We start from the raw sequence: 25066 nt of genomic DNA, 5'->3' as shown, positions 1-25066 counted from the left end.
GTATGTAGACATGTGTACCAAATCAATGTCACTGGAATATCTTGTTACAGGCTCAACCGATTTTGGCCGGAAAGGTTTTAATCGATCCGTCTTAACGTCCCCTAAGTTGCTATTTAAATTCATGCAGTTTTATCATGTATTTAAAAAGTTATGTTAAAAAAACTGTTTCATATAAAATTAAAATTATGGTAAAAAGGGTGTTTTTTTATGAAACCCTCACATGTTACATATTTTTTGAAAGCATATGAGAAGACCTTTCTTGTGGATTAAGAATTTTCGAGATCTGGCTTACCTATCTAAAATTACAAGCAGTTTAAAAAATGGTCTGAATTTACATAACCTCAAATGGTCCCGTCTGATCGTCACGTAAAAAGCCTTGTTGAGGGATGCCATTTTCCTGAACGGCGGTGTCTGTATTATCTTGACAAAAAGTCTGTAGGAAGTCTATTTTTTTTTACTCGTCACTTATTTTTATTAGGACCTCTTAGGTGCTGCGATCACATTAGGGGAGACCCATAAACCATGTGGACACTTTAGGGGATTGTAATCACTCAATAAATGAGAGGAAGGCACTAACCACCTAAAGGTGGATTAAGTAACGTTTTTTTTGTATTTTTTTAATCCGGCTGCAGGCCAAGCATCGATGATACTGAAGCAGCCATTACACTACCGCAAACAAACAAACAAACTCGCACTTTTTCGTGTTCGACAGTTTGCCAAACTCGCAAACATGTTTGCGGAAAACTCCCAAACAAGGCAAAATGTATGCAGGCTGACGTTTGTACAAAAACATCCAGCCAAACAAACTCAGCAGGCATACTGGCAAACTGTCAAAAAGTGCGAGTTTGTTTGTTTGTTTGCCGTAGTGTAACAGCTCCTTGATGATACTCGTCGGTTGACGGCGGGGGCATGGAAACCCTATTCCGATAAAAGCAAACTGACTATTTCATACTATAGTGTCTAAATCGGGCTGTAGAGAACGGATTTGGACGCTTCAAGTTGCAAAAGAAAGGTAGTGTTATCCTCTATTTGACCATCGGAAAAGTGTTCCCCGAGCGGCCACTGTGGTTCCGGACCGATCCGGATTATCCGACGGTTTTGTTCCGAAACGTTGTTTTCTACTCCAAAATGGGGTTTCCGACGGTTTTTATTGGAAATTTTTTAGTTGGTGTTCAACATTTTTCTAAAAATAGTTGTTTGAAAAACACATGTTTCGTAAAGTTTTACATAAACAAGAAAATTTATGCTAAATTTTCATATAAACTTACCAAACAAAGTTATCAAAAGTTCAAAATCGGTTCAAGTGTGTTGGAGGCACTTCAAAATGACAAACTAACAACTTTCAATTAATTGCTTTATCACAAATCAGTCTAACTTAGTAGATTAATGAGGCGTACGGAAAATTTTTTGGCCTAAATTTGTGACCTTTATTATTAAATAATTTTTGTAATTTTTTGATTACAAATTGTTGGCAAAAAACACGGCTTAACACTAGGAAAGATTTCAGGAGAAAACAATACACAGTAAAATAACAATTAGTTTTTGAATTCAAACTATAAATACAGTCATCCCACATGTTCGGAACACCCACAAATTCGGAACACTTTAGTGATAATTTGTCAATAGCATGCCAAATGCATCTTTCCTGTCGGCCCTACTATTATTAGGACCTTTATTTGGACATTCTCTTGCTATTTCACTAGTAAAAGTAGTACTTCTAAACAAACAAAACTGCATCTCAAGACTATTTCATTCAGAGCAGCAAAACACTGCCTTCAAATTGCATGTTACATAATTGTGCCTCCCACAATTGTGAAACACCTGAATTTAACTGATATTTTTTTCAAAAAAAAGTTATCATACCATTCATAAAACATAACTAAGCTTGAGTTTGGTTGGTTTCAGTACGTTAAGTCATTATTTTGTAAAAATTATGTACTCATGGAGAGAACCGAAGTTTGTTTACATCCGTAAGAAAAAAGTGTTCCGAATTGGTGGATGTCAAGGGACAAAACTTTTCTTCAAAAACTTGATATAAAAGTTAAAATTTGCAGTTGTTCGACACAGCAATCGAAAGATCGTTAGAAAAGCTTTCAGCCAAAACCTTCTGAGACTTTAAACGCGGTTATTAATAACAAATACCTTCCCTTTTCTACGATCACCAGTTGTGTTGGTCCGAGCCGGGATTTGAACCCCGATTCACAGTTTACGAGCCGGAAGCGTTACCACTAAGCTACGTAGCAAGCTTGTTGGACGGCATCTCAAAAATGAATCGAAATGCAACATTTTGATTTTTATATTGTACGATTTGTTTCTTCTATTTAAAAAATAATAACATAATTATCCTGAATATTTGTAAAATTAAATTTAATCTAACCATTTTGAACACCCTGTCCCCTAGGCTTTCCTCCAAAAACATCACCTGGAATTACATGTAAATACCAAACTAGGTAATCATCAGTCGTCATCCCCATCGAACACTCGAATCAAATCACCGATCGACGCCGGATAGCCCGTCACCGGACATTTACTCTCCTTCTGAAGATGCGCCACAATGCAGCGGTAGCAGTAAACGTAACCTGAAACGGACATCGCCGTCGCAATTTCCCACCGCTGCAAGCAAAGCGGACACTTGCCCCGGTACTTTTCCCCGTTCAGGTCACCCGGCGGAGCGTCCGGAGTGGGAAGTTTGGCCAGATCGCCCATGTTGGCCTCGTTTTGCCACCACTCGATAAACTGCAGAAAGAAAGCCGACAGCTCGAGACTTCGCAGCAGGGCAGAGCTGAGGAGTTTGGCGGGTTCCACTCGACCGGCAAGAAGCTCCTGGAACGTCCATGATTGCTCCTCTTCTTGCTGGTATGTCAGCGAGAGGTTCAACGCTCGCAAGACCGGCGAGTGCGTCGGAATGGCTCCGGCCAGATATGATACGTAATGGACCAGTCGGACGCACTCGAAGCACGCTTTAAGGTATGGGACGATCTGGGTTAGGCGGACCTTTTCGGGTGATATCACACGACCGTTTTCGTAATCTTCCTTCCATTGGGTTATTTTTGCTTCTAACTTGCGGTACAGATAAGGAGCTATGACGAGGAGTGCTAGTGACCAGCGTTGTCCGTTTTGATCGAAGCGATTGGTTCGCAGCGATGTTCTTGTTAGGCCGTAGAACACTTCCGAAAGGGAGCCTCCCTTGTAACGCAGGTAGTAGCTCTGGACGGCCCAGTTGAACACCAGAAACACCTCGTCGTAGTATCGGAGCAGTGGTCCGAAGGTGGCTGGTTTTATTGATGCTAAAAACTGATTTGGAGGTATTAGGATTAAGCTCATTGTGAAGAAATTAGTGTCTTACATTGGCAACTCTTTTGAGGGCTGGATAGAACGTCGCGTTCAGTGAATCTGCGGCCACGACTTCGAATATTGAAGGTCGAGTTTCAATATTTTGCGTGATGTGCGCTCCTTTAGCTGCCATCGTTGTCACAAGTTTTCGATTAAGTCTATTAATTTTATTATGTTTTGATTTGAGATGGAACCACAGTTGCTTCGTACCGTCACATTTCTTTGGTAGATTGAACAACGTTGAATCATTAGGGCGACTATTTCGAATTGTTATGCCTAAAGTGCTGTTTAGCCTGCTTCTACTACAGACGTAGCAGTCAATGTATTATCTGCAACAATAAATATAAATTTTCAATATTAAAGACATGTACTTGCAAAGGGCACCTAATACTGAACAATCTGGAAAGTGATGGAATTCCTGCAGTTTGTATGTAGAACAAATTCTAAATATTCAAATCAGTGCTGATTCAAAATTAATAATCTTTTTATCGTAGCATTGATTTTTTACTTTTACCTGATGAGTGTCTTCATCTGATATTATCCGCGCACCACCAAACCGAAGTGCGCATCTCTTCTGTTCCGCAAAAAATCTGTTGCGCCATACAAAAATTGAGTGGTTTGTCGTAAGCGTGTACATCAGCCCGTGGCGCAACAGGCTTTGACAGGTTGCGCTCGTATTTTGATTTTTGTCTGCCTTCACAATAACCTGCCACAACCAACAATTACAACAATTTGAACATCAACAGGTGAACTGGTAAAATGTTGAAAATCAATGATAAAAAGGTCACAGTCTTGCAATGCCAACCATAGCTTGATAATAATGCTGATGGGTAGAAGGAAACCTGTCTGTTGGTTGGAAGTGGCAAGTAGAGTATGTAGTGGTGCGGAAAACCTGAGCGTTTGACCCGGACGGATCGGTGTTGCTACCGACTTGTTTATACGCAGAGGTACGGTACCACACAGGACGAAGCTGGTAGACTCTTGTATTAACTAAATTCATGAGACGACACCCAAACAGCGCAAACCGTACACCAAAAGACGTTTCAGCAGCAAGTGCAAGGATTTTTTTACGTATGGTGGATTGTATCCGGAATAAAGGATGGTTTGAAGATTCCTAAGCGGAAATTCAACGGAGATGAAATCGGATTTTATATGTTAAAACTGGCAAAAAAATTCATCGCCAAGAAAGGAAGCCGAGATGTCATGATGGTAGAATCGAGCAATTTTAAGAAAAAAATCACAGAGTTCTGCTTTAGTGCAGATGGTTACTGTTTCCCACCAGACATCTCTCTGCAGTACCAACGATTGTGATACAAAGGACTATCCGGAATCGTTAAATCGAACATCTGAACAACCTTGTTGGATCTACATCTACTGTTCATCCTAAAATTTATCATTTGTAATGTGTCCGATTCTGTTCTTGGTAGACGGCCATAAATCACACGAAGCATTTGCAACTGCAGAGGTTTGCTAGAAGCTTGGTATAGCGGTGCTTATTGCAATATACCCACTATAAACCAACGTATAAACCTTGGACCCATTTTCGGAGATATACTTTGAGATGTCTTAGATGGATGAAGCTTAGATACTGAAGTCCGTATTAGAAAAGAGCCAACTAAGCTCGCAACTAAGGCAAGCTTTTGTACAACATTTATTTGAAACGCCTAATAGTTATAGACCCAAAATTTACCAGGATTCTAAAAACAGTAGGCTACGGCTAATCACAGAAAGACCCAGACATGTTCAATTCAAGCTTAAAATTTTTCAAACCGCTGTTTTATGGTAATAAAAAATAAATTTCTATCCCACAGTTGACTTAAGTTCACAACCAGACGAGAACCGGCTTGATGATCCACCCTAGGGTAGCGTTCCTCTTCACTTTACCGGTCTATCCGTAACATTCACCCTTCCAGATTGTTGTTTTGCACACGACACTGATTTCGCTTTTTCTTTTGTTGGTACCGGCGAACCAAGCTCATCGTCTTTTATAACATTATTATCATTTCGTTTCTTCGTCTGGTGAGTTCCAAAAAAACATCTCTGTCCAAACGACCTTAGTTCAATCGTTCACCGTTCGCTTTTTTGTGAGACTTAGTACGTCATTTAAAAATCTTTTCCTCTGTCTTTCTTACAGTCACCTCCAGGAGGCTTTATCAACCTACAATGAGTAGCACTGCTGGAAAGGTAAGCAAATTTGATAAGCTTATCTTCTTTGATGAAATTTGGCAATCATACTTGGTCCTAATGGTTTATAGAGAGTGTTTGTAAATGTCTTAGTTAGACGAAATTACTCTCTCACTTTCTCTTTTTGAATATTTTATTGCTTTCGCAAATCAATACTAAATAATTCCAACCTTCCCAGGTCATCTCGTGCCGGGCCGCAGTCGCTTGGGAGCCTAAGAAACCGCTTTCGATCGAAACGATCGAAGTGGCCCCTCCGAATCCGGGTGAAGTTCGGATTAAGGTGGTCGCGTCCGGCGTCTGCCACACCGATGCGTACACGCTGGATGGACACGATGCGGAGGGCGTGTTTCCGGTCATTCTGGGTCACGAAGGTGCCGGAATTGTGGAAAGTGTCGGCGAAGGGGTTACCAAGTTTAGGGAGGGTGACCACGTAATTCCGCTCTACATTCCGCAGTGCTTCGAGTGCAAGTTTTGCAAGTCGCCGAAGACGAACCTGTGTCCGAAGATTCGCGCGACGCAGGGAAAGGGATTGCTTCCGGATGGAACGTCCCGGTTTACGTGCAAGGGCAAGGAGGTGTTCCACTTTATGGGAACTTCGACGTTCTCGGAGTACACTGTTGTGGCGGAGATCTCGTTGTGCAAGATCAACGAAATTGCGCCCTTGGATAAGGTTTGTCTGCTGGGTTGTGGCATTCCAACCGGGTATGGAGCCGCGCTTAATACGGCCAAGGTCGAGCCGGGAAGCAGCTGCGCTATCTGGGGACTTGGAGCGGTTGGATTGGCTGCAGCAATGGGTTGTAAGGCTGCCGGAGCGACCCGGATCATCGGGGTGGACATCAATCCGGACAAGTTCAAAACGGGAGAAAAGTTTGGCTGTACGGAGTTTGTGAACCCGAAGGACTACGACAAACCAATTCAGCAGGTTCTGATTGAGAAGACCGATGGTGGACTGGACTACACCTTCGAATGCGTTGGCAACACCCTGACGATGCGTGCCGCGCTGGAGTCCTGCTGCCGTGGTTGGGGAACTTCGGTTATCATTGGAGTAGCCGAGTCGGGCAAGGAGATTGCCACGCGTCCGTTCCAGCTGGTTACCGGAAGGACGTGGAAGGGAACGGCTTTCGGAGGATGGAAGAGTGTCGAAAGTGTGCCGATGCTTGTGGAGCGTTATCTGAAGAAGGAACTGATGGTGGATGAGTTCGTAACGCATAACATGGCGGTCGAGAAAATTAACGAAGCATTTACTCTGATGCACGAGGGCAAGAGCATTCGATCGGTTGTTAATTTCTGAATGTTAGCATATAATGCTGTTACGTCCAAGTGAATACATGAATATTTTTGTTTTCTAATTTTCAAAAAATGTATTTTTTCTAGGGTAGTGATGTATCACAGCTTCTACTTTAGCTTAACTTATCTTTTAAAAGACCCGACCCACCGACTCAGAATCCAACAATAACTTTCTTATAAGATGAAGATTGTAGAGTTGGGTAAATTGGCCAATCGAACTGGCAATGGCAACCACTTTTTCAGCTTGTTAACACTGTCAGTTTTGCTGGGCGTGAAGGGTGTGAAGCGTGTAGGGTGGTTGGATCTGTCAAATATGGGCACGGCTTTAAATCCTTTAAATGACCATTCTTTATAATAAATTTCTAAAGATTTAGCGACTCCGGCATCTCAGAACCTGTCGACTCCGAAATCGTTAATCGGTTGCTATGATAACAACAAGGAAGTCAAGAATCAATTTTTAACTTAATTCTGTTAAGCCGTTTTCAAAAGTTGCCACAGAGTCTTGCTTTGACAGAACAACAAACACTGTTTTGTTTATGTTTACAAAAGTTCGTTAGAAGCCCGTTCCAAGCGCGCTCGACTCGATTTCATACAAAACCTTGACCTAAACACACAAGCTTCCGGCATGGAGTACGCCCTGGACATGGACGTGCACCACACGTGCCGCATCTGTCTGTCCCAGCCGGACCAAGAGCAGCGGCTGTTTAGCCTCTTTTCCAGCGCGATCGTGGACGGTTTTCTGGTGTCGATACCGGAAGCCATCAGCTTTTGCGTGGACTTGGAGGTGAGATTTGTTTTTTGAGAGATTGTTAGAAGAAATTTTGATATATTTTTTTAACTTCCGACAGATTGTGGAATCCGCCGAAATGCCGGGTAAGATCTGCCAAAGCTGCAAGTCTCAGATGCTGAATTTTTACGCCTTCAAGCGAAAGTGCAAGCGAACGGAACAGATTCTGCAGGAAACGATTGCGCAGAAACGATCAACTGTTGAGGAGGTAGCGGAAGCGAAGCTTGAGGAACCGGAAGTGCAGCCGGTTTTGGAGGAAGATGAGGAGAAACCAGACGAAGGAGAGGATGGCGCGGACGACAATTTGATGTTTGAGATTGCGGAACTGGTCCAGTGTGAGTCGTGTGATAAAATGTTTGAGAACGAGGAGGAGCTGAAGCAACATGCCGCCGCTGAGCATTTTGATGTGGAAGTTGCGGATACTCCAGAGGCAGGAGATGATGAACTTCACGAAGATACCGAAATGGACGCTCAGGTTGAAATGGAACCGACAGAGTCCCAAGGTTTCACGTCGGAACACGGGGAAGATGTTGAATACTACGAAGAGATTGTATCTCCAGAAGAAGCTCGCGAAGAGTGTGCAGAAGAAGCAGCACAGGAAGATTCGGAGGACGCTGAACTGATGGAGCAGCCTGAAGCGACTGTGGATAACACTAGCACTGAAACGGCCATGACCTGTAACATCTGTGGGGCAATTTTCGTCGGGCAGTCACGGTTTGGAAGACACATGCGATCCCACGAGGCCACCGCTCATGTAGTAGATTTCTTCCAGTTTCACATCTGCTGCGACTGCAAGAAGGTTTTCCTTCGCCAGGACGAATATCTGTTGCACCTCAAGAGTAGTGGTCACGTCGATAGTCCTGAAGTAGACGCTGCCACGAGCTATGCGTGCGGAATCTGTCCGATGGAACTTGTCGGGAAACTAGACGACATGAAGTTGCACATCTTGACTCACCAAGAGGTGCACTCGTGTCCCTTGCGAGGTTGTGGCTGTGAGTACGCTTCGTTGGCTCGACTGGGCGTCCACATCCGACAGAAGCACGTTGAGCACGATTCTCTCCGGTGTCAGCACTGCGGGATGGATTCGTTCGACTCGATGGCCGATTTGCAGCAACATTTGCGTCTCAAATGCACGGGCAAAAAGTTTCCCTGCAACCATTGCGGTAAGTCGGATGAACTTCCTCCCGAATGTACTTGATCTTATCCAGGTTTTTAACAATATGGACGAATACCGAATGTAACGCTTGTAACGGTACGGGGGTACTGTCAAACCAATTTTGTAACGCACGCTCCCGTCACGTCATTCTTGAACTCCTGTCAAAAATTTTCACCAAGATGGCGTCTCACATTTTTGCTTCCGCACCGCACCGTCCGCACACAACAAAACTTTTTCTGCTGGAGTGTTGTCGAGGGTTTCGTTTCTCTACAAAAACAGCTTCCCAGGAGCAACCCACGGCAGATCCGTCTTTATCCGCTGGCCGGAACGTGAAACGATAGTGCCCGAGATAGTGCCAGAAATGCCAGAAATTAACCGGAGACAGCAAGGCCGAAAGATGCTCGTGGAAGAACCTTTACTTCTCGCTTTACTTCCTGCAACCTCCAGCCGGAACCGAGTCCGTGGCTAAGAAAAACATCCGAGGCAACATTCGGGGGTATTTTCTTGCGGTTTTTTCCACTCTTCAGCGAGCGCTACTTTGTTCCCAGCAGTAGCCATCCGGCAGAAACTTTTGAGTCTCGGATGACTTTGGTGTAAAAGTACGGTCCCTAACCCCGCACTAAAATAAGTGCAACAACAGATAGATTTGTTTTGTGAACATAACCTTAAACTAGAGATGGTGTGATCCTTCCGGAATGAGGACAACTTTTGGAAAATGGACCAGGAAATGTGGTTCGGTGGAACAGTTGGCAAATGTTTTAGAAAATTTGTTTTTATTTTGATTCTCGCCATGTCGGTAAAAATTGACGGGCGGCCCACCGTTTTTTTGTTTCTAGCTGCAGAGATCCACCTGGTTTGGTTGACCCTGGGCAACCCACCAGCGAATAGAATGTGCACCAAATTGCTAAAAATCTCGAGGACAGAAAGAACCTGCTGGCCAGAAACAAGCGACAGAACTGTTAGCTGGAACCGTGTCCGTGGTAAAGAAAAACACCTGAGACAACACCGTTTCTACAGGAAGCCGCTGCCCGAAACCAACAGGTTCTGTGTCTTGTATTTCCCACTCACTTTTCCACTGTTCCATGGCCAGTGGCCAGCGAATGTTGCCTCGGATGATTTTCTTAGCCACGGACACGGTTCCGGCTGGAGGTTGCAGGAAGTACACTAAAACCCCCGTTTACGCGCAGGCGTTACGCTTTTTGTTTGGTTGATTTCTCGAAAACAGTGTAATGTTTTTACATTCTTTTGAAAGCAATTTGTAGATCTGCACAAGACATAAATCGCTTCAAAAAGTTTGCAAAAATATTGCGTCGTTCCAGAGAAATCGACGAAATACAAAGCGTAACGCCTGAGCGTAAACCGGGGTTTTAGTGTAATGGTTTTTTCACGAGCATCTTTCTGCTTTGCTGTCTCGAGTTTATTTCTAGCACTATGGACTTGGTTCCAGCCAGCGGATCTGTCTGGGGTTGTTCCTGGGCAGCGGCTTTCGGAGAGAAACGGGTTGTCTCGAAAATATTCCGGGCAGCAGCAGAAAATGTTTTGTTGTGTGCGGATGGGGTGGAAGCAAAAATGTGAGATGCCATCTTGGAGAAAATTTTTGACAGGAGTTCAAGAATGACGTGACGTGAACGTGCGTTACAAAATTGGTTTGACAGTACCCCCGTACCGTTACATGCGTTACCTTCGGTATTCGTCCATGTTGTTAAAAACCTGGATATTGTTATTTTTTCAGACAAGAAGTTTCTCACGCAGCGTTCTCTGGCAAACCACCTGAAGACCATCGAAAAGCGTTTCCGCTGTGACCAATGTGGGAAGAGTTTTGCACAGCAGGGAGAGCTTAAACTTCACCAGCGCTTCCACAACGGAGAGCGTCCCTATCAATGCACCGTGTGCGGAAAGAGCTACAAGTCGGCTTCGTTGCGGACCGCCCACATGGATTCGCACATAGAGGGAAAGACGTTCCAGGTAAGTTGAAAAGATCTTTAATGTTTTCTTTAAAACCTTCAATACCCTCAATTGTAGTGCCAAATTTGTGACAAGCAGTTGCAGACGCGAACCTGCTACCGGAACCACCTGAAGCGACATTCCGAAGAGAAGAAACACGAATGTGATGTTTGCTCTAAAAAGTTTTACACCAAGTACCACGCCAAGATTCACAAGGAGAAGGTTCACAAGCCGAACAAAGTGCAAGGCAAGGCGGAAGGAAAGCCCAATAAATAACATAACAAGCTGAAATTTCTCGAAGTGTTAGCTCAAACTGTCCGAAAGCATTGATATCGGTTCTTTTCTGTCCTATCTAGTAAAAGTTGCTTCTTACCTACTCATTCATATATTTGAACATATATTCATAACCTACTTACCTGCAGCAGTTCATTCCTTCTCCTTTTCGTGCGTTTTCATATGAAGCTTGAGGTGCTGCTTCCGGCTGAAGGCTTTCCCGCACAGCTCGCATTCGAAGGGTTTCAGACCGGTGTGTAACCTGTCGATGGAAAAGGGTTTCATAAATTTTGTTTACTAATGCATTACTTCATAATTAAATTTCTCTTTATTTCAGAACGCGTGTGTGAGTCGGGTTTCTCAATCACGGACTTATTATAACAGATATGTTGTTGTTTATTTTATTAACAGATATGAACTTCGCAGAAATTGTTCTCACTTTCTATCTATAAGAACTTAATAAAAAACGAACAATCAGTTCACTTTAACAGAACATCGAAAGGAGGTCGTTGCGACGGAGCGCGTTTCTCGTATTAGGTTTTGCGCCGGCTCGATTTGAAGGTTAGAAAGGAGTGCACTGTTTACATGGACTTAGCACAGTTCGACGCGCTCGTCGACTTTTTCGGGGGAAATCGTCGACAATCGACGAAGACCATGTAAACAGTGCACACGAGCTGTCAAATGACGTCACGGTGTAAAACCTTATTAGGTTTTACGCCGACTCGGTTTTTAGGTTAGAAATTTGACAGCTTGGCTGCACTGTTTACATTTTTTGCACGTGTGTCTCAGTAAAAATGTGTGTGCGTGTGCGCTCATGACGTCACGCTGTAAAGCCTAATAGCATCAAAGCAAGCCTCTTGATCAGGCCTGCAAAATGTTTCCAACCCAGCGTACACAAGAAGCAAACCAAAATGTCAGTTCGCTGCTAGCATGCACTGAAAATCAGTGCTGTTAAACGTTTAAATTAACGACGTTTAACTTAACGGAATCGTTAAAAGTTAACCTAAACGTGAACGCGAACGGAGCCTACGTTGATCTTAACGAGAACGTGAACGGAGCACGTTAATTAACGTCGTTAATCAACGCGTTAATCCTTCTGAGGCCCCGACTTTGAGGGCCTGTATCTCCCAAACGGTAACATCTAGCGGGTTACTTCCAGTTGCATTTTACGGGCATTAACAGTGACTATGAGTTCCCGGTGAGGTTATTTGTCCAAAGTTACCACCGGTTCCGGCAACCCGGAACATCCGTCAAGCATGTTTTTTAAGGCTTTTGTCATTCAATCGACATTTGAGCCAATGTTATGAAACGATGTTTGTAGTACATAGGTATACTGACTACCTTGGGTCAGTTCAGGTCATCTGTGGCCACTCCGGAACCGATTCCATGGTACCACGCAAATGGTACCATGATTTTGATATGTCGCATGAAAGGACTTTTCCTATACTCACTACACTTCCTCCGGTCACCGATAACCGGTTCCGGATAGGTCCGATCGGGTCAAAGGACACCGACATGATAATAGCTGATTAATGAGTTTCATTTCACTAAATTTGATAAGCAACATGTCGACTTTTGAATATCACAATCATCGGAACCATTTGCGTGGTACCATGGAATCGGTTCCGGAGTGGCCACAGATGACCTGAACTGACCCAAGGTAGTCAGTGTACCTATGTACTACAAACAACGTTTCATAACATTGGCTCAATTTCGATTGAATGACAAAAGCCTTAAAAAACATGCTTGACGGATGTTCCGGGTTGCCGGAACCGGTGGTAACTTTGGACAAATAACCTCACCGGGAACTCATAGTCACTGTTAATGCCCGTAAAATGCAACTGGAAGTAACCCGCTAGATGTTACCGTTTGGGAGATACAGGCCCTCAAAGTCGGGGCCTCAGAAGGATTAACGCGTTGATTAACGACGTTAATTGGGTACTAAAGCCCTATGTCAATTTTAATGTACAACGGTAAAAAACACGATAAGAAACCATTTCTGATCACTTTTTTTCATTTTAATGCAATTTTTTTTTTGACAAGTCAACATTTTTTCGATGGATCAACTATGGTCCCCTTGGAACGAGCTGTCAAGTAGGAGCTTTTCTGTCAAGAAGGACCGCGAGGTTAATTTTTCAAAATTGATTTAAAAATCCATTTTAAACTCTTTGTGGTCGTACAAAGGGTCATTGTACTCAGAAAAATAAGCTTTATCGCTGTAAACAATAATATCAGCAATCTAAGCTTCATTTTAGGACCCAATTAACGTGCTCCGTTCACGTTCTCGTTAAGATCAACGTAGGCTCCGTTCGCGTTCTCGTTAATTTTAACGATTAACGGACGCGTTAACGTTAATTAACGTTTAACAGCACTGCTAAAAACCCAACCATGGTAGTTGCTACCATATTGTAGGGTTAAATTGAGAACACGCACTGACGTATTTTTGCTAAAAACATTCCGTGCTTAGATTGACTGATTAACGCAGTCAGTTTTACTATGTCGTGAGCGGTATGGTAATTTTAACCCTCCAATATGGAGAGAATGATAATGATTTCGTAATTGCTACCATGCAATTTTGTGGAAGCATGGTTCATTTTACCATATTTGCGTTTACTTTTACAAAAAAGCCGCAGTTATTTTAATAAGCAGCATTTTTAGCAAATGTTCTTAAAATTACCATGGTCGGGCTTTCAGTGTGTGACTGTAAGCCTACACTGAAAGAAAGGCTCACAGCAATATCACATGTTTTACACGTGAATCTGCCCCATACTACTTTCCATATGAATGTCAATTTCTGAATTAAATATACTTTATTGAATCTTTCTTATAATAATTACATTTGGTTTACATAATAAGTGGTCAGCTGTGGCTCTTCAGCTTTAGTTTGCTTTTCGTGATTTAAACACTGTTCATTTTCATAACTTTAAAAGTATATGATTTATCATTTTTGTAACACTAGGTACAATGAGGAAAAAAAATTTAAGAAAACATAACCTAACCTAAAACTAACTTAATCTTACCATAAACTAAACCAATCCTTGAATCAAGGGGTATTCAGATATAGCACATTTTTCCCTGAATTTCAAACATTTTTCTTGAATCTTCTGATCCAACATTTTTACTTCTGCTAATTCATGAACCTCACTTGATCTTGTCCAGCCAGGAACATTCAAAACCATTTTGAGTACCTTGTTTTGGACACGCTGGAGCTTCAATTTATGAGTTCTAGCGCAACACTCCCAAACAGGTACTGCATACTCAATAACGGGGTAAATTATTTGTTTGTAAACTGCTAGCTTATTTTTCAAAGATAGCTTTGATTTTCTGTTAATTAAAGGATACAAACACCTGATGAGAATGCTGCACTTGTTCAATATTTTATCTACATGCTGCCGAAACAATAGTTTCGAGTCAAGTATGAGACCTAAATAGACAACTTCCTTTGACCAGGGTATTGAAACATCATTCATTTTAATCAAAACATCATCCTTTGGGACAAATCTGGCCGATTTGGAAAGTGGAAAAATGATGGTTTGAGTTTTGGCTGCATTTATGCGAATTTTCCAGTCGCCAAAGTATTCGGAAAGAACGTCAAGACCCTTCTGAAGACGGCCAACTAAATATCTGGTTATTTTACCCTTATAAATAACGGCAGTGTCATCAGCAAAAGTGACAACACACCATTACCAGGAAGAGTAGGCAAATCAGATGTAAAAATATTGTACAGAAGTGGGCCAAGAATACTTCCTTGGGAACCCCAGCATCAATGTTGAATAATCCAGAAGCAATCCCATTCAGAAAAACCCTGAACGATCTCTCCGAAAGATAGTGCTGGATAATTTTGATAAGATACATTGGAAAACCGTATAAATACAGTTTATGTATCAAACCATCATGCCAAACATTGTCAAAAGCCTTCTCAACATCCAACAAAGCCATAGCAGTTGATTTAGACTCAAGCTTGTTCTGCTTGATGATTTTAGTTACTCTCGTAAGCTGATGAGCAGTATTATGTCCCTTTCGGAAGCCAAACTGCTCATTCAAAATTATATTATTATCGTTGGTAAAATCCAAAAGCCTTGAATAGATGACCTTCTCAAAGAGTTTGGACAGACTACTCAAAAGACTAATGGGACGATAACTTGTTGGCGATGTTGGATCTTTTGAGGCTTCAAAATTGGTATGACTTTGCCCAGTTTCCAATTGGTGGGGAAGTAACCAAGTTGCAAACATTTATTGAAAATATTGGCTAGATGTTGAAAGAACTGATCACTCTGTTTTTTCAACACTAGATTAAAATGTTATCAAAGCCTGGAGCTTTCATATTTTTCATTTGTTTAACTGCAACTTTGACTTCCTCACCAGAAACATGGGAATCTGCAGGAAATTCAAAGGTAGAGTCATTGATTGTTGAAATACTATTGGCAACTGATGTTTCTTTACGGCTGGTCATGGAAGCGCCAAGATTATGTGAACTAACAAAATGAAGCCCAAGTGCATTTGCCTTTTCCTCGGATGTAATCAAAGGAGAATCCTCAACAATAAGAGGAGGAATAGGCTTTGGTTTGTTTTTAAGAACTTTTGAAAGTTTCCAAAATGGTTTTGAATAATTCCCAAGCTGGCTTACATGTTTTGAAAATTCTTGATTTCTGATATTGTCAAGTCGGTCTTGTATGATTTTGTTCAAATTGTTCACTGAAATCTTTTGTCATAGTCCCCAGTCCGTTGATATTGTCTCCTATAAACATTCCTAAGTCTAATCAAGTGTTTAGTATCTACGTCAATATCAGTTACCTTAAAATTAACAGGAACCTCCCGAACGTTGGCAGCCTCTGCTTGGTTGATAGCCTGCTGGATCACCTCCAGCGAACGATCAATATCGGCAGAAGTTTCCGGGTGTTGATCATAGTCGATGTTGCTGTCGACCACTTGCTGAAACTGCTGCCAGTCAACGTTGTGGTAATCTTTCCGGGTTGGTTGCCGCTGCGGAGTAACGGAAGCTCCAACCTCCACAACCACCGGATAGTGATCAGAACTCAACTCTTCAAACACCTCAGGATGAGCCACGTTCTCAGCCATATTGGTAATGAAGAAGTCGATGATTGAGTGATTCCCAGACCGAGCCACCCTCGTTGGACGATCCGGACTCACAACGTTGTAGTATCCGTTTTGCAGATCGTTGTGCAGAATCACTCCGTTCCGATTCCTCCTGCTGTTGCCCCAAACTTCATGCTTCGCGTTGAGGTCACCAGCGATGATGTACTTTGCGCTCCGCCGTGTCAGCTTCTGGATATCGCTCTTCAGTTTTGCTGCTGAACCATCTCTGGAATTCACCTGACGTGGGCAGTATGCAGCAATGAAGAGTACTGGGCCAACCGAAGTGGGAATTTCCACCCCAACGGCCTCGATGATGTCCAGCTTGAAGTGTGGCAGCCGGCGTGGCTTGAGATCACGATGAACAGCGACAAGCACACCTCCTCCTCCAGAGGTGGTCCTATCGAGCTGCGTCGCGATCTTGTAGTTTTGCAGATAAACTTTTTCACCGGGCTTCAGATGAGTTTCCGTGATGGCAGCTACGTCGATCTCCTTCTCGCGAAGAAAATCCACCAGCTCTAAATTCTTCCTCCTAATGGAGCAAGCGTTCCAATTCAGCAGCTTGAGGGACCTACGATCCATACTGGATGACGAACGAGGTCAGCACTTCAATCTGCTGGGTCTTGGTTTTGCATCCACGCAGTGCAGCGGACATCTGTTTGAAAATATTGAGGAGTTCGGTTGAGGTGTAAAGATCATTACCATTTTCCTCAACTGCTGGTTCTTGGGTTGGTCTTGGCTCCTGGCTGAAGCCCGGTGGTGGCGGTCTCGGCTCCTGGCTGGAACCCGGCCGTGGATGATTCATCTCAGCTCTCTTCCTGGGATCCAACGGCAACGGTGCCAAGTTCGGGACCTGGCGTCGCGGTTGAAGAGGTGGAAAATTTTGCTCCACCAGGGCTGGAGGAGTTCTACGACGCTGAGGCTGATTCTTCGTCGATGCTTGCTGCCGAATTTTCACGAACTCAGCTCTCTTGGGGCACTTTCGGTCGGTTGACGAGTGCTCACCGTTGCAGTTGAGGCACTTCACCAGCGAATCTTGGATGCACTGGGATGTGATGTGCGCATCGGTACCACATTTGGCGCAACGACGCTTCAGGTGGCAGTTCTTACCTCCGTGCCCGAAACCCAGGCAGTTGAAGCATTGTGTGACGTCACGATGCACTGGTCGGTATCGCTCCCACGACACGATAATGTTGAAAACCGCTCGGATTGCCTTCAGCTCAGGAAGCGTCGTCGATCCCTTAGCCAAATGCAGCAGGTAGAGCTGGTCACGGTACTTGATGTCTTTGTTGCGTCGGCTCATTTTGTGCACGGCCAACACATCCAGTTTCAAAACTTTTAGCTCGGCAGCTAATTCCTCCACTGGCATGTCGTACAGACCTCTGACGACGATTTTGTACGGCTTATCCATGACGACATCATGGGTAAAGTACTCCGCCTCGTTTTCGGTCAAGTAATCCTTGACCAGTTGATAGTGCTGCCTGGATTGCACCAGCACCTTAAATCCGTCCTGACACAGACGAATGTTGCCTTGGACTTTCCCAGACTTGATGAGTTCAACCAGCCCCGCACGAAAGTCGATCGTTGCTGCTGATTGCCTCACATAAAAAGGAGGCAGTTTCTCCTTTCGCTGTTTCACTTCATTCTCCTTTGCTTCCGCTACCTGGTCCTCGTCAGGCAGTCCAGCGAACTTGTTGTTCTTCAAAGCTGCTCCTCGTGCGATGAAGAGTTCTCCTCCTCCTCATCCATCGGTACAGTACCGTCGCTCTTTTTCGTCTTTTTGCTGTTCGATGTCACTTCCAAAAGCACCTTCCTTTTGGAAATTCCCGGTTTTTGGCCATCAGTTGAGGCCTCAACCTTCCTTTTGGAAATTCCCACTTTTTTGCCTGTTTGAGCCGCAGGTAGGGCAATATTGCCGGCGTTTTGCGCCGGGACGCGACGAGTCATGTTGATTCAGACAACCTTCACCAACGAATGCTCGGATAACAATGACATATGAATGTCATGTGTAAATCACTTGAGTATTTTCAATCGCGCGACACGGTAAATTCAACAGCAAAACACGTTAATTTCACGTGACGACGCACATGAATTTGCAATGCTTTTCTCATTAATGTTAAATGAATTTGTAATGTAAATCAATTGGTTTTCCACTGGTATTTAGGTGTTTCAAAAAATGAATTTTCTTTATTTTATTTTTAATAAATTTATTTCACGCTTTTAATCATAATTATGTTTTATTTGACGAAATCAAAAACTCTCTTTGGATACATGTAAATTACATAAAATCAAACACTTCACTAAACTGATTAAAATTTCACTGATACGCTGCTTTTAAGAATGCGGACCAGGTTCCAAAATGACAAGTGCCCAAGACCATCTAACACTTTTTGATCCAGCAGCTGGCGGATTCGTAGCCCGCCCTTGATGTCCAGGGTGAATCTCTAGATACCACTATACCGCTTGTTTTCTTTCGTTCGGACTAACAGCTCCGGATCGGAGCAGATTCCGAGGACGACCACTGGCCGGAACCTGATCCTCTGAAAAATATTGTTAGTTAGTTTAAATCAGGGTGGCCACCTCGGGAAAAAACCGGGAAAACCGGGAAAAAACCGGGATTTTTATCCACCGGGAGAAAACCGGGAAAAACTCGGGAATTCGACTGACAAACCGGGAAAATATTTTAAGTTTAGTAAAAATTTGACAAAAGCCTCTTTAATGAGTTCAATATGTTCTTTTCTCAATTAGAATATTATTCCTGTTATTCTAAATGAAGAATTTGCGAAAACTATGTTTAAATTTGTGTAATAGACTCATTCCTCTTGGTTATGGATGTTTTTTTTTCTGTTGTATCCTATTGTATTTTTACTTGGCGATTTTTTTTAATAAAGCGAAATGTTTTCTCTACTAGCGATTCTCAACCTGGGGACATGTACACCTGGGGGTACCACCAGCGGTCTCAGGGAGTCCGAGGACAATCCCTGCAATGGAGGCCATTTGTCCCAAGCAAAATATTTGAGAGAAAAAAATAACAAATTGCTTTGAAGCAAAAAATAACAACCATGCTTAAGGTGCAATGAATTACGGGCGAATTGTTTTGACCAACCAGAAAATGTTTAAAAATATTTGAATGATAAATCTATAATTTGCATACGTTTAAAAATTTTATCAATTTGAAGTAAAGTGCACCGTTTTTGGATTTTTTGTTTTTTTTCTACAAATATTTGTTTCAAATTTGTATATTGTGCCAACTACCACTTACTACCATGTTGGTAAAAATAATCTTATGTTTCATGATTTGGATATTTTCAATTCGACCTTTTTTTGCTAAAATATTAGTTTTGCATAAAATAAAAATTAGGATTTTTTGTAAGTGGAAATTATGGATCTCATGGTACGAAAACAACATTACAGTAAATATCTCTCTAAATTTAAAGATCAGACATTTCCTTCAAATTGTCACACAAAATACACAATTTTAAAATATTTTTCTTGGCCTGTATCTCAGCAACAAAAGAATGGATAAAAAATATTCAAAAAAGAAAGCAGAAAAGAATTTTCTCAACCATTTAATAGATAATTTTCAATTGAAAATAGCTACAACTTCAAAAAATACTATTTACAAAATTTAAATCTCCAAAATTAAAATTAAAAAAATATGGGAGATGTCTGTAGAAATGAAAAGACAGCGAAAATTTAATTAACAAAAGGAATTTCTCCAGATAGTTGATAGTTTTAAAGAAAAACAGGGTACAACATTTTATTTTGAAGCTTTATTAAGAAAACTGATTTGAAGAAATGTACATGGACGTTGTGTGGCCTATCCATGTTTTTAAACAACTCTAGAAACATGATTTACGACATTTTTAATTCTTCAAAATTCAAGTTTCTTTCTTCGTGAATTGGAATGTAGAAAAATTTCATATATGAACGCTAGGGGGTACCAGCAGCTTAAGTAACACTAAAAAGGGTACCTAGCCTAGAAAAAGTTGATAATAATATCATGGAGTTTCTGTTTGTAAATATTATTTTATTTGATAATATTTGAGATTCTCAGCCAGACAAATTATGAAGGAAAACTTGCAATGATTTTTTTTGCAAAGTATTTTTTTAAATGTCGTTTGAAATTTATGTAAAACTTTCAGATATTTGAAAAAAACAAAATAGATAGAATTCTGCTACAAAAAAGTCACTTGAAACACAGGCAATCACTTTTAGGTGGTTACTACATCAACACAAAAATTGAGATCATGTTGAAAAAACGTTACTTAATCCACCTTTAGGTGGTTGGTGCCTTCCTCATATTCATAAAGTCAATACATTCAGTAAAAATAGCAACATTCCCCCTTAACATGTTTAACAAATCAACTTTATTACTCATTTCTTTTGATATGGTTCGCAGACCATCAATATTTCTGGCTCATCGGCAAGGTCTGATAAAAAAAACCTATCCAACGATAGTTCGCATGGAAGATTCAGACAATATTTTTATCACAATATCTGAAATCAAACCTCTAAAAAGTGTATAAATAACACTTAAGTGCTAATAACTTTTGATAGGATTGTCAGATCCTTGATGTTTTAGGCTCATTTGAAAGGTCTTTCGATTATCTAACTAACGATGGGTCGCATGATGGACCCGGACATCATTTTTACAGAAATATCTGAGATCCGGCCTCCAAAAAGTGTATAAATAACACTTAAGTGTCAATAACTTTTGATAGGTTTGTCAGATCCTTGATGTTTTAGGCTCATTTGAAAGGTCTTTCGATTATCTAACTAACGACGGGTCGCATGATGTACCCGGACATCATTTTCATTGAAATATCTGAGATCCGACCTCCAAAAAGTGTATAAATAACACTTAAGTGCCAATAACTTTTAATAGGGTTGTCAGATCCTTGATGTTTTAGGCTCATTTGAAAGGTATTTCGATTATCTAACTAACGATGGGTCGCATGATAGACCCGGACATCATTTTTACTGAAATTTCTGAGATCCGGCCTCCAAAAAGTGTATAAATAACACTTAAGTGCAAATAACTTTTGATAGGATTGTCAGATCCTTGATGTTTTAGGCTCATTAGAAAGGTCTTTCGATTATCTAACTAACGATGGGTCGCATGATAGACCCGGACATCATTTTCATTGAAATATCTGAGATCCGGCCTCCAAAAAGTGTATAAATAACACTTAAGTGCCAATAACTTTTAATAGGGTTGTCAGATCCTTGATGTTTTAGGCTCATTTGAAAGGTATTTCGATTATCTAACTAACGATGGGTCGCATGATGACCCGGACATCATTTACTGAAATTTCTGAGATCCGGCCTCCAAAAGTGTATAAATAACACTTAAGTGCTAATAACTTTTGATAGGATTGTCAGATCCTTGATGTTTTAGGCTCATTTGAAAGGTATTTCGATTATCTAACTAACGATGGGTCGCATGATAGACCCGGACATCATTTTTACTGAAATTTCTGAGATCCGGCCTCCAAAAGTGTATAAATAACACTTAAGTGCCAATAACTTTTGATAGGATTGTCAGATCCTTGATGTTTAGGCTCATTTGAAAGGTCTTTCGATTATCTAACTAACGATGGGTCGCATGATGTACCCGGACATCATTTTCATTGAAATATCTGAGATCCGGCCTCCAAAAAGTGTATAAATAACACTTAAGTGCTAATAACTTTTGATAGGATTGTCAGATCCTTGATGTTTTAGGCTCATTTGAAAGGTATTTCGATTATCTAACTAACGATGGGTCGCATGATAGACCCGGACATCATTTTTACTGAAATTTCTGAGATCCGGCCTCCAAAAAGTGTATAAATAACACTTAAGTGCTAATAACTTTTGATAGGATTGTCAGATCCTTGATGTTTTAAGCTCATTTGAAAGGTATTTCGATTATCTAACTAACGATGGGTCATGATGACCCGGACATCATTTTACTGAAATTTCTGAGATCCGGCCTCCAAAAGTGTATAAATAACACTTAAGTGCTAATAACTTTTGATAGGATTGTCAGATCCTTGATGTTTTAGGCTCATTTGAAAGGTATTTCGATTATCTAACTAACGATGGGTCGCATGATAGACCCGGACATCATTTTACTGAAATTTCTGAGATCCGGCCTCCAAAAGTGTATAAATAACACTTAAGTGCTAATAACTTTTGATAGGATTGTCAGATCCTTGATGTTTAGGCTCATTTGAAGGTATTTCGATTATCTAACTAACGATGGGTCGCATGATAGACCCGGACATCATTTTTACTGAAATTTCTGAGATCCGGCCTCCAAAAAGTGTATAAATAACACTTAAGTGCCAATAACTTTTGATAGGATTGTCAGATCCTTGATGTTTTAGGCTCATTTGAAAGGTCTTTCGATTATCTAACTAACGATGGGTCGCATGATGTACCCGGACATCATTTTCATTGAAATATCTGAGATCCGGCCTCCAAAAAGTGTATAAATAACACTTAAGTGCTAATAACTTTTGATAGGATTGTCAGATCCTTGATGTTTAGGCTCATTTGAAAGGTCTTTCGATTATCTAACTAACGATGGGTCGCATGATGTACCCGGACATCATTTTTACTGAAATTTCTGAGATCCGGCCTCCAAAAGTGTATAAATAACACTTAAGTGCAAATAACTTTTGATAGGATTGTCAGATCCTTGATGTTTAGGCTCATTAGAAAGGTCTTTCGATTATCTAACTAACGATGGGTCATGATGTACCCGGACATCATTTTCATTGAAATATCTGAGATCCGGCCTCCAAAAGTGTATAAATAACACTTAAGTGCCAATAACTTTTGATAGGATTGTCAGATCCTTGATGTTTTAGGCTCATTTGAAAGGTCTTTCGATTATCTAACTAACGATGGGTCGCATGATGTACCCGGACATCATTTTCATTGAAATATCTGAGATCCGGCCTCCAAAAAGTGTATAAATAACACTTAAGTGCTAATAACTTTTGATAGGATTGTCAGATCCTTGATGTTTTAGGCTCATTTGAAAGGTCTTTCGATTATCTAACTAACGATGGGTCGCATGATGTACCCGGACATCATTTTCATTGAAATATCTGAGATCCGGCCTCCAAAAAGTGTATAAATAACACTTAAGTGCCAATAACTTTTGATAGGATTGTCAGATCCTTGATGTTTTAGGCTCATTTGAAAGGTCTTTCGATTATCTAACTAACGATGGGTCGCATGATGTACCCGGACATCATTTTCATTGAAATATCTGAGATCCGGCCTCCAAAAAGTGTATAAATAACACTTAAGTGCTAATAACTTTTGATAGGATTGTCAGATCCTTGATGTTTTAGGCTCATTTGAAAGGTCTTTCGATTATCTAACTAACGATGGGTCGCATGATGTACCCGGACATCATTTTTACTGAAATTTCTGAGATCCGGCCTCCAAAAAGTGTATAAATAACACTTAAGTGCAAATAACTTTTGATAGGATTGTCAGATCCTTGATGTTTTAGGCTCATTAGAAAGGTCTTTCGATTATCTAACTAACGATGGGTCGCATGATGTACCCGGATATCATTTTCATTGAAATATCTGAGATCCGGCCTCCAAAAAGTGTATAAATAACACTTAAGTGCAAATAACTTTTGATAGGATTGTCAGATCCTTGATGTTTTAGGCTCATTAGAAAGGTCTTTCGATTATCTAACTAACGATGGGTCGCATGATGTACCCGGACATCATTTTCATTGAAATATCTGAGATCCGGCCTCCAAAAAGTGTATAAATAACACTTAAGTGCCAATAACTTTTGATAGGATTGTCAGATCCTTGATGTTTTAGGCTCATTTGAAAGGTCTTTCGATTATCTAACTAACGATGGGTCGCATGATGTACCCGGACATCATTTTCATTGAAATATCTGAGATCCGGCCTCCAAAAAGTGTATAAATAACACTTAAGTGCTAATAACTTTTGATAGGATTGTCAGATCCTTGATGTTTTAGGCTCATTTGAAAGGTCTTTCGATTATCTAACTAACGATGGGTCGCATGATGTACCCGGACATCATTTTTACTGAAATTTCTGAGATCCGGCCTCCAAAAAGTGTATAAATAACACTTAAGTGCAAATAACTTTTGATAGGATTGTCAGATCCTTGATGTTTTAGGCTCATTAGAAAGGTCTTTCGATTATCTAACTAACGATGGGTCGCATGATGTACCCGGACATCATTTTCATTGAAATATCTGAGATCCGGCCTCCAAAAAGTGTATAAATAACACTTAAGTGCTAATAACTTTTGATAGGATTGTCAGATCCTTGATGTTTTAGGCTCATTTGAAAGGTCTTTCGATTATCTAACTAACGATGGGTCGCATGATAGACCCGGACATCATTTTTACTGAAATATCTGAGATCCGGCCTCCAAAAAGTGTATAAATAACACTTAAGTGCCAATAACTTTTGATAGGATTGTCAGATCCTTGATGTTTTAGGCTCATTAGAAAGGTCTTTTTAATACCTTTCTGAAAATGTATAACATGACAGGGTTTCTTACAAAAACCACCCTTTTTACAATCTTCCGGACATACGCCAAACTCGTTTTTTTAGCATAACTTTTGAAGTACTTTACTAAACTTCATAATTTTCAATAGGGACTTATGGGACCCCAAGACGAATCGAATGAGACCAAAACGGTCCAAATCGGTTAAGCCAGTGCTGAGATAATCGAGTGCATATTTTTTGGTGCACAGACCCACATCCCTACACACACACACACACACAGACATTTGCTCAGAATTTGATTCTGAGTCGATAGGTATACGTGAAGGTGGGTCTACGAGGTCAAATTAAGAAGTTCATTTTTCGAGTGATTTTATAGCCTTTCCTCAGTAAGGTGAGGAAGGCAAAAAAGCCGATGCTAATATTTTTCAAAGTTTTTGTCCCTCGGCTCTGGCCGGGGTCAAGTGGGGGAACAATCCATAGTCTCAACATTTGAATGCA

At 41.2% G+C, this 25066-nt stretch overlaps 4 protein-coding genes across 4 annotated transcripts in view; 2 read left to right on the top strand and 2 right to left on the bottom strand.

Annotated features, from left to right (window-relative positions):
* Positions 1 to 2340: 2340 nt before the first annotated feature.
* LOC6041139 (peroxisome assembly protein 12) lies at positions 2341 to 3590 on the bottom strand. The gene is made up of 2 exons (XM_001850387.2): positions 3347 to 3590; positions 2341 to 3294 (listed from the first exon to the last, which is right to left on the bottom strand). The coding sequence occupies exons 1-2, from the start codon at positions 3464 to 3466 to the stop codon at positions 2458 to 2460; spliced, it is 957 nt and encodes a 318-aa protein (XP_001850439.2). The 5' UTR covers positions 3467 to 3590; the 3' UTR covers positions 2341 to 2457.
* Positions 3591 to 5213: 1623 nt separating this feature from the next.
* Positions 5214 to 6877, top strand: LOC6041138 (alcohol dehydrogenase class-3). The gene is made up of 3 exons (XM_001850386.2): positions 5214 to 5352; positions 5468 to 5517; positions 5696 to 6877. The coding sequence occupies exons 2-3, from the start codon at positions 5497 to 5499 to the stop codon at positions 6806 to 6808; spliced, it is 1134 nt and encodes a 377-aa protein (XP_001850438.2). The 5' UTR covers positions 5214 to 5352; positions 5468 to 5496; the 3' UTR covers positions 6809 to 6877.
* A 447-nt stretch (positions 6878 to 7324) lies between these two features.
* On the top strand, positions 7325 to 10982 carry LOC6041137 (zinc finger protein 37 homolog). Its single transcript, XM_001850385.2, has 4 exons — positions 7325 to 7588; positions 7653 to 8754; positions 10480 to 10712; positions 10770 to 10982. Exons 1-4 carry the CDS (start codon positions 7430 to 7432, stop codon positions 10965 to 10967), a joined length of 1692 nt encoding a protein of 563 aa, XP_001850437.2. The 5' UTR covers positions 7325 to 7429; the 3' UTR covers positions 10968 to 10982.
* An 81-nt stretch (positions 10983 to 11063) lies between these two features.
* LOC6041136 (zinc finger protein 425) overlaps positions 11064 to 25066 on the bottom strand; it is a 29831-nt gene continuing 15828 nt past the window's right edge. The window contains exon 5 of the mRNA XM_001850384.2: positions 11064 to 11226. Within this exon, the coding sequence (XP_001850436.2) occupies positions 11118 to 11226 (109 nt within the window). The 3' untranslated portion in view covers positions 11064 to 11117. The remainder of the gene's footprint in view (positions 11227 to 25066) is intronic.

The sequence above is a fragment of the Culex quinquefasciatus genome, chromosome 2 (genome assembly GCF_015732765.1).
Source record: "Culex quinquefasciatus strain JHB chromosome 2, VPISU_Cqui_1.0_pri_paternal, whole genome shotgun sequence".
NCBI lineage: Eukaryota > Metazoa > Arthropoda > Insecta > Diptera > Culicidae > Culex > Culex quinquefasciatus.
Note: the sequence above shows the minus strand (reverse complement) of the source record. Positions and strands in the feature narration are given on the sequence as shown.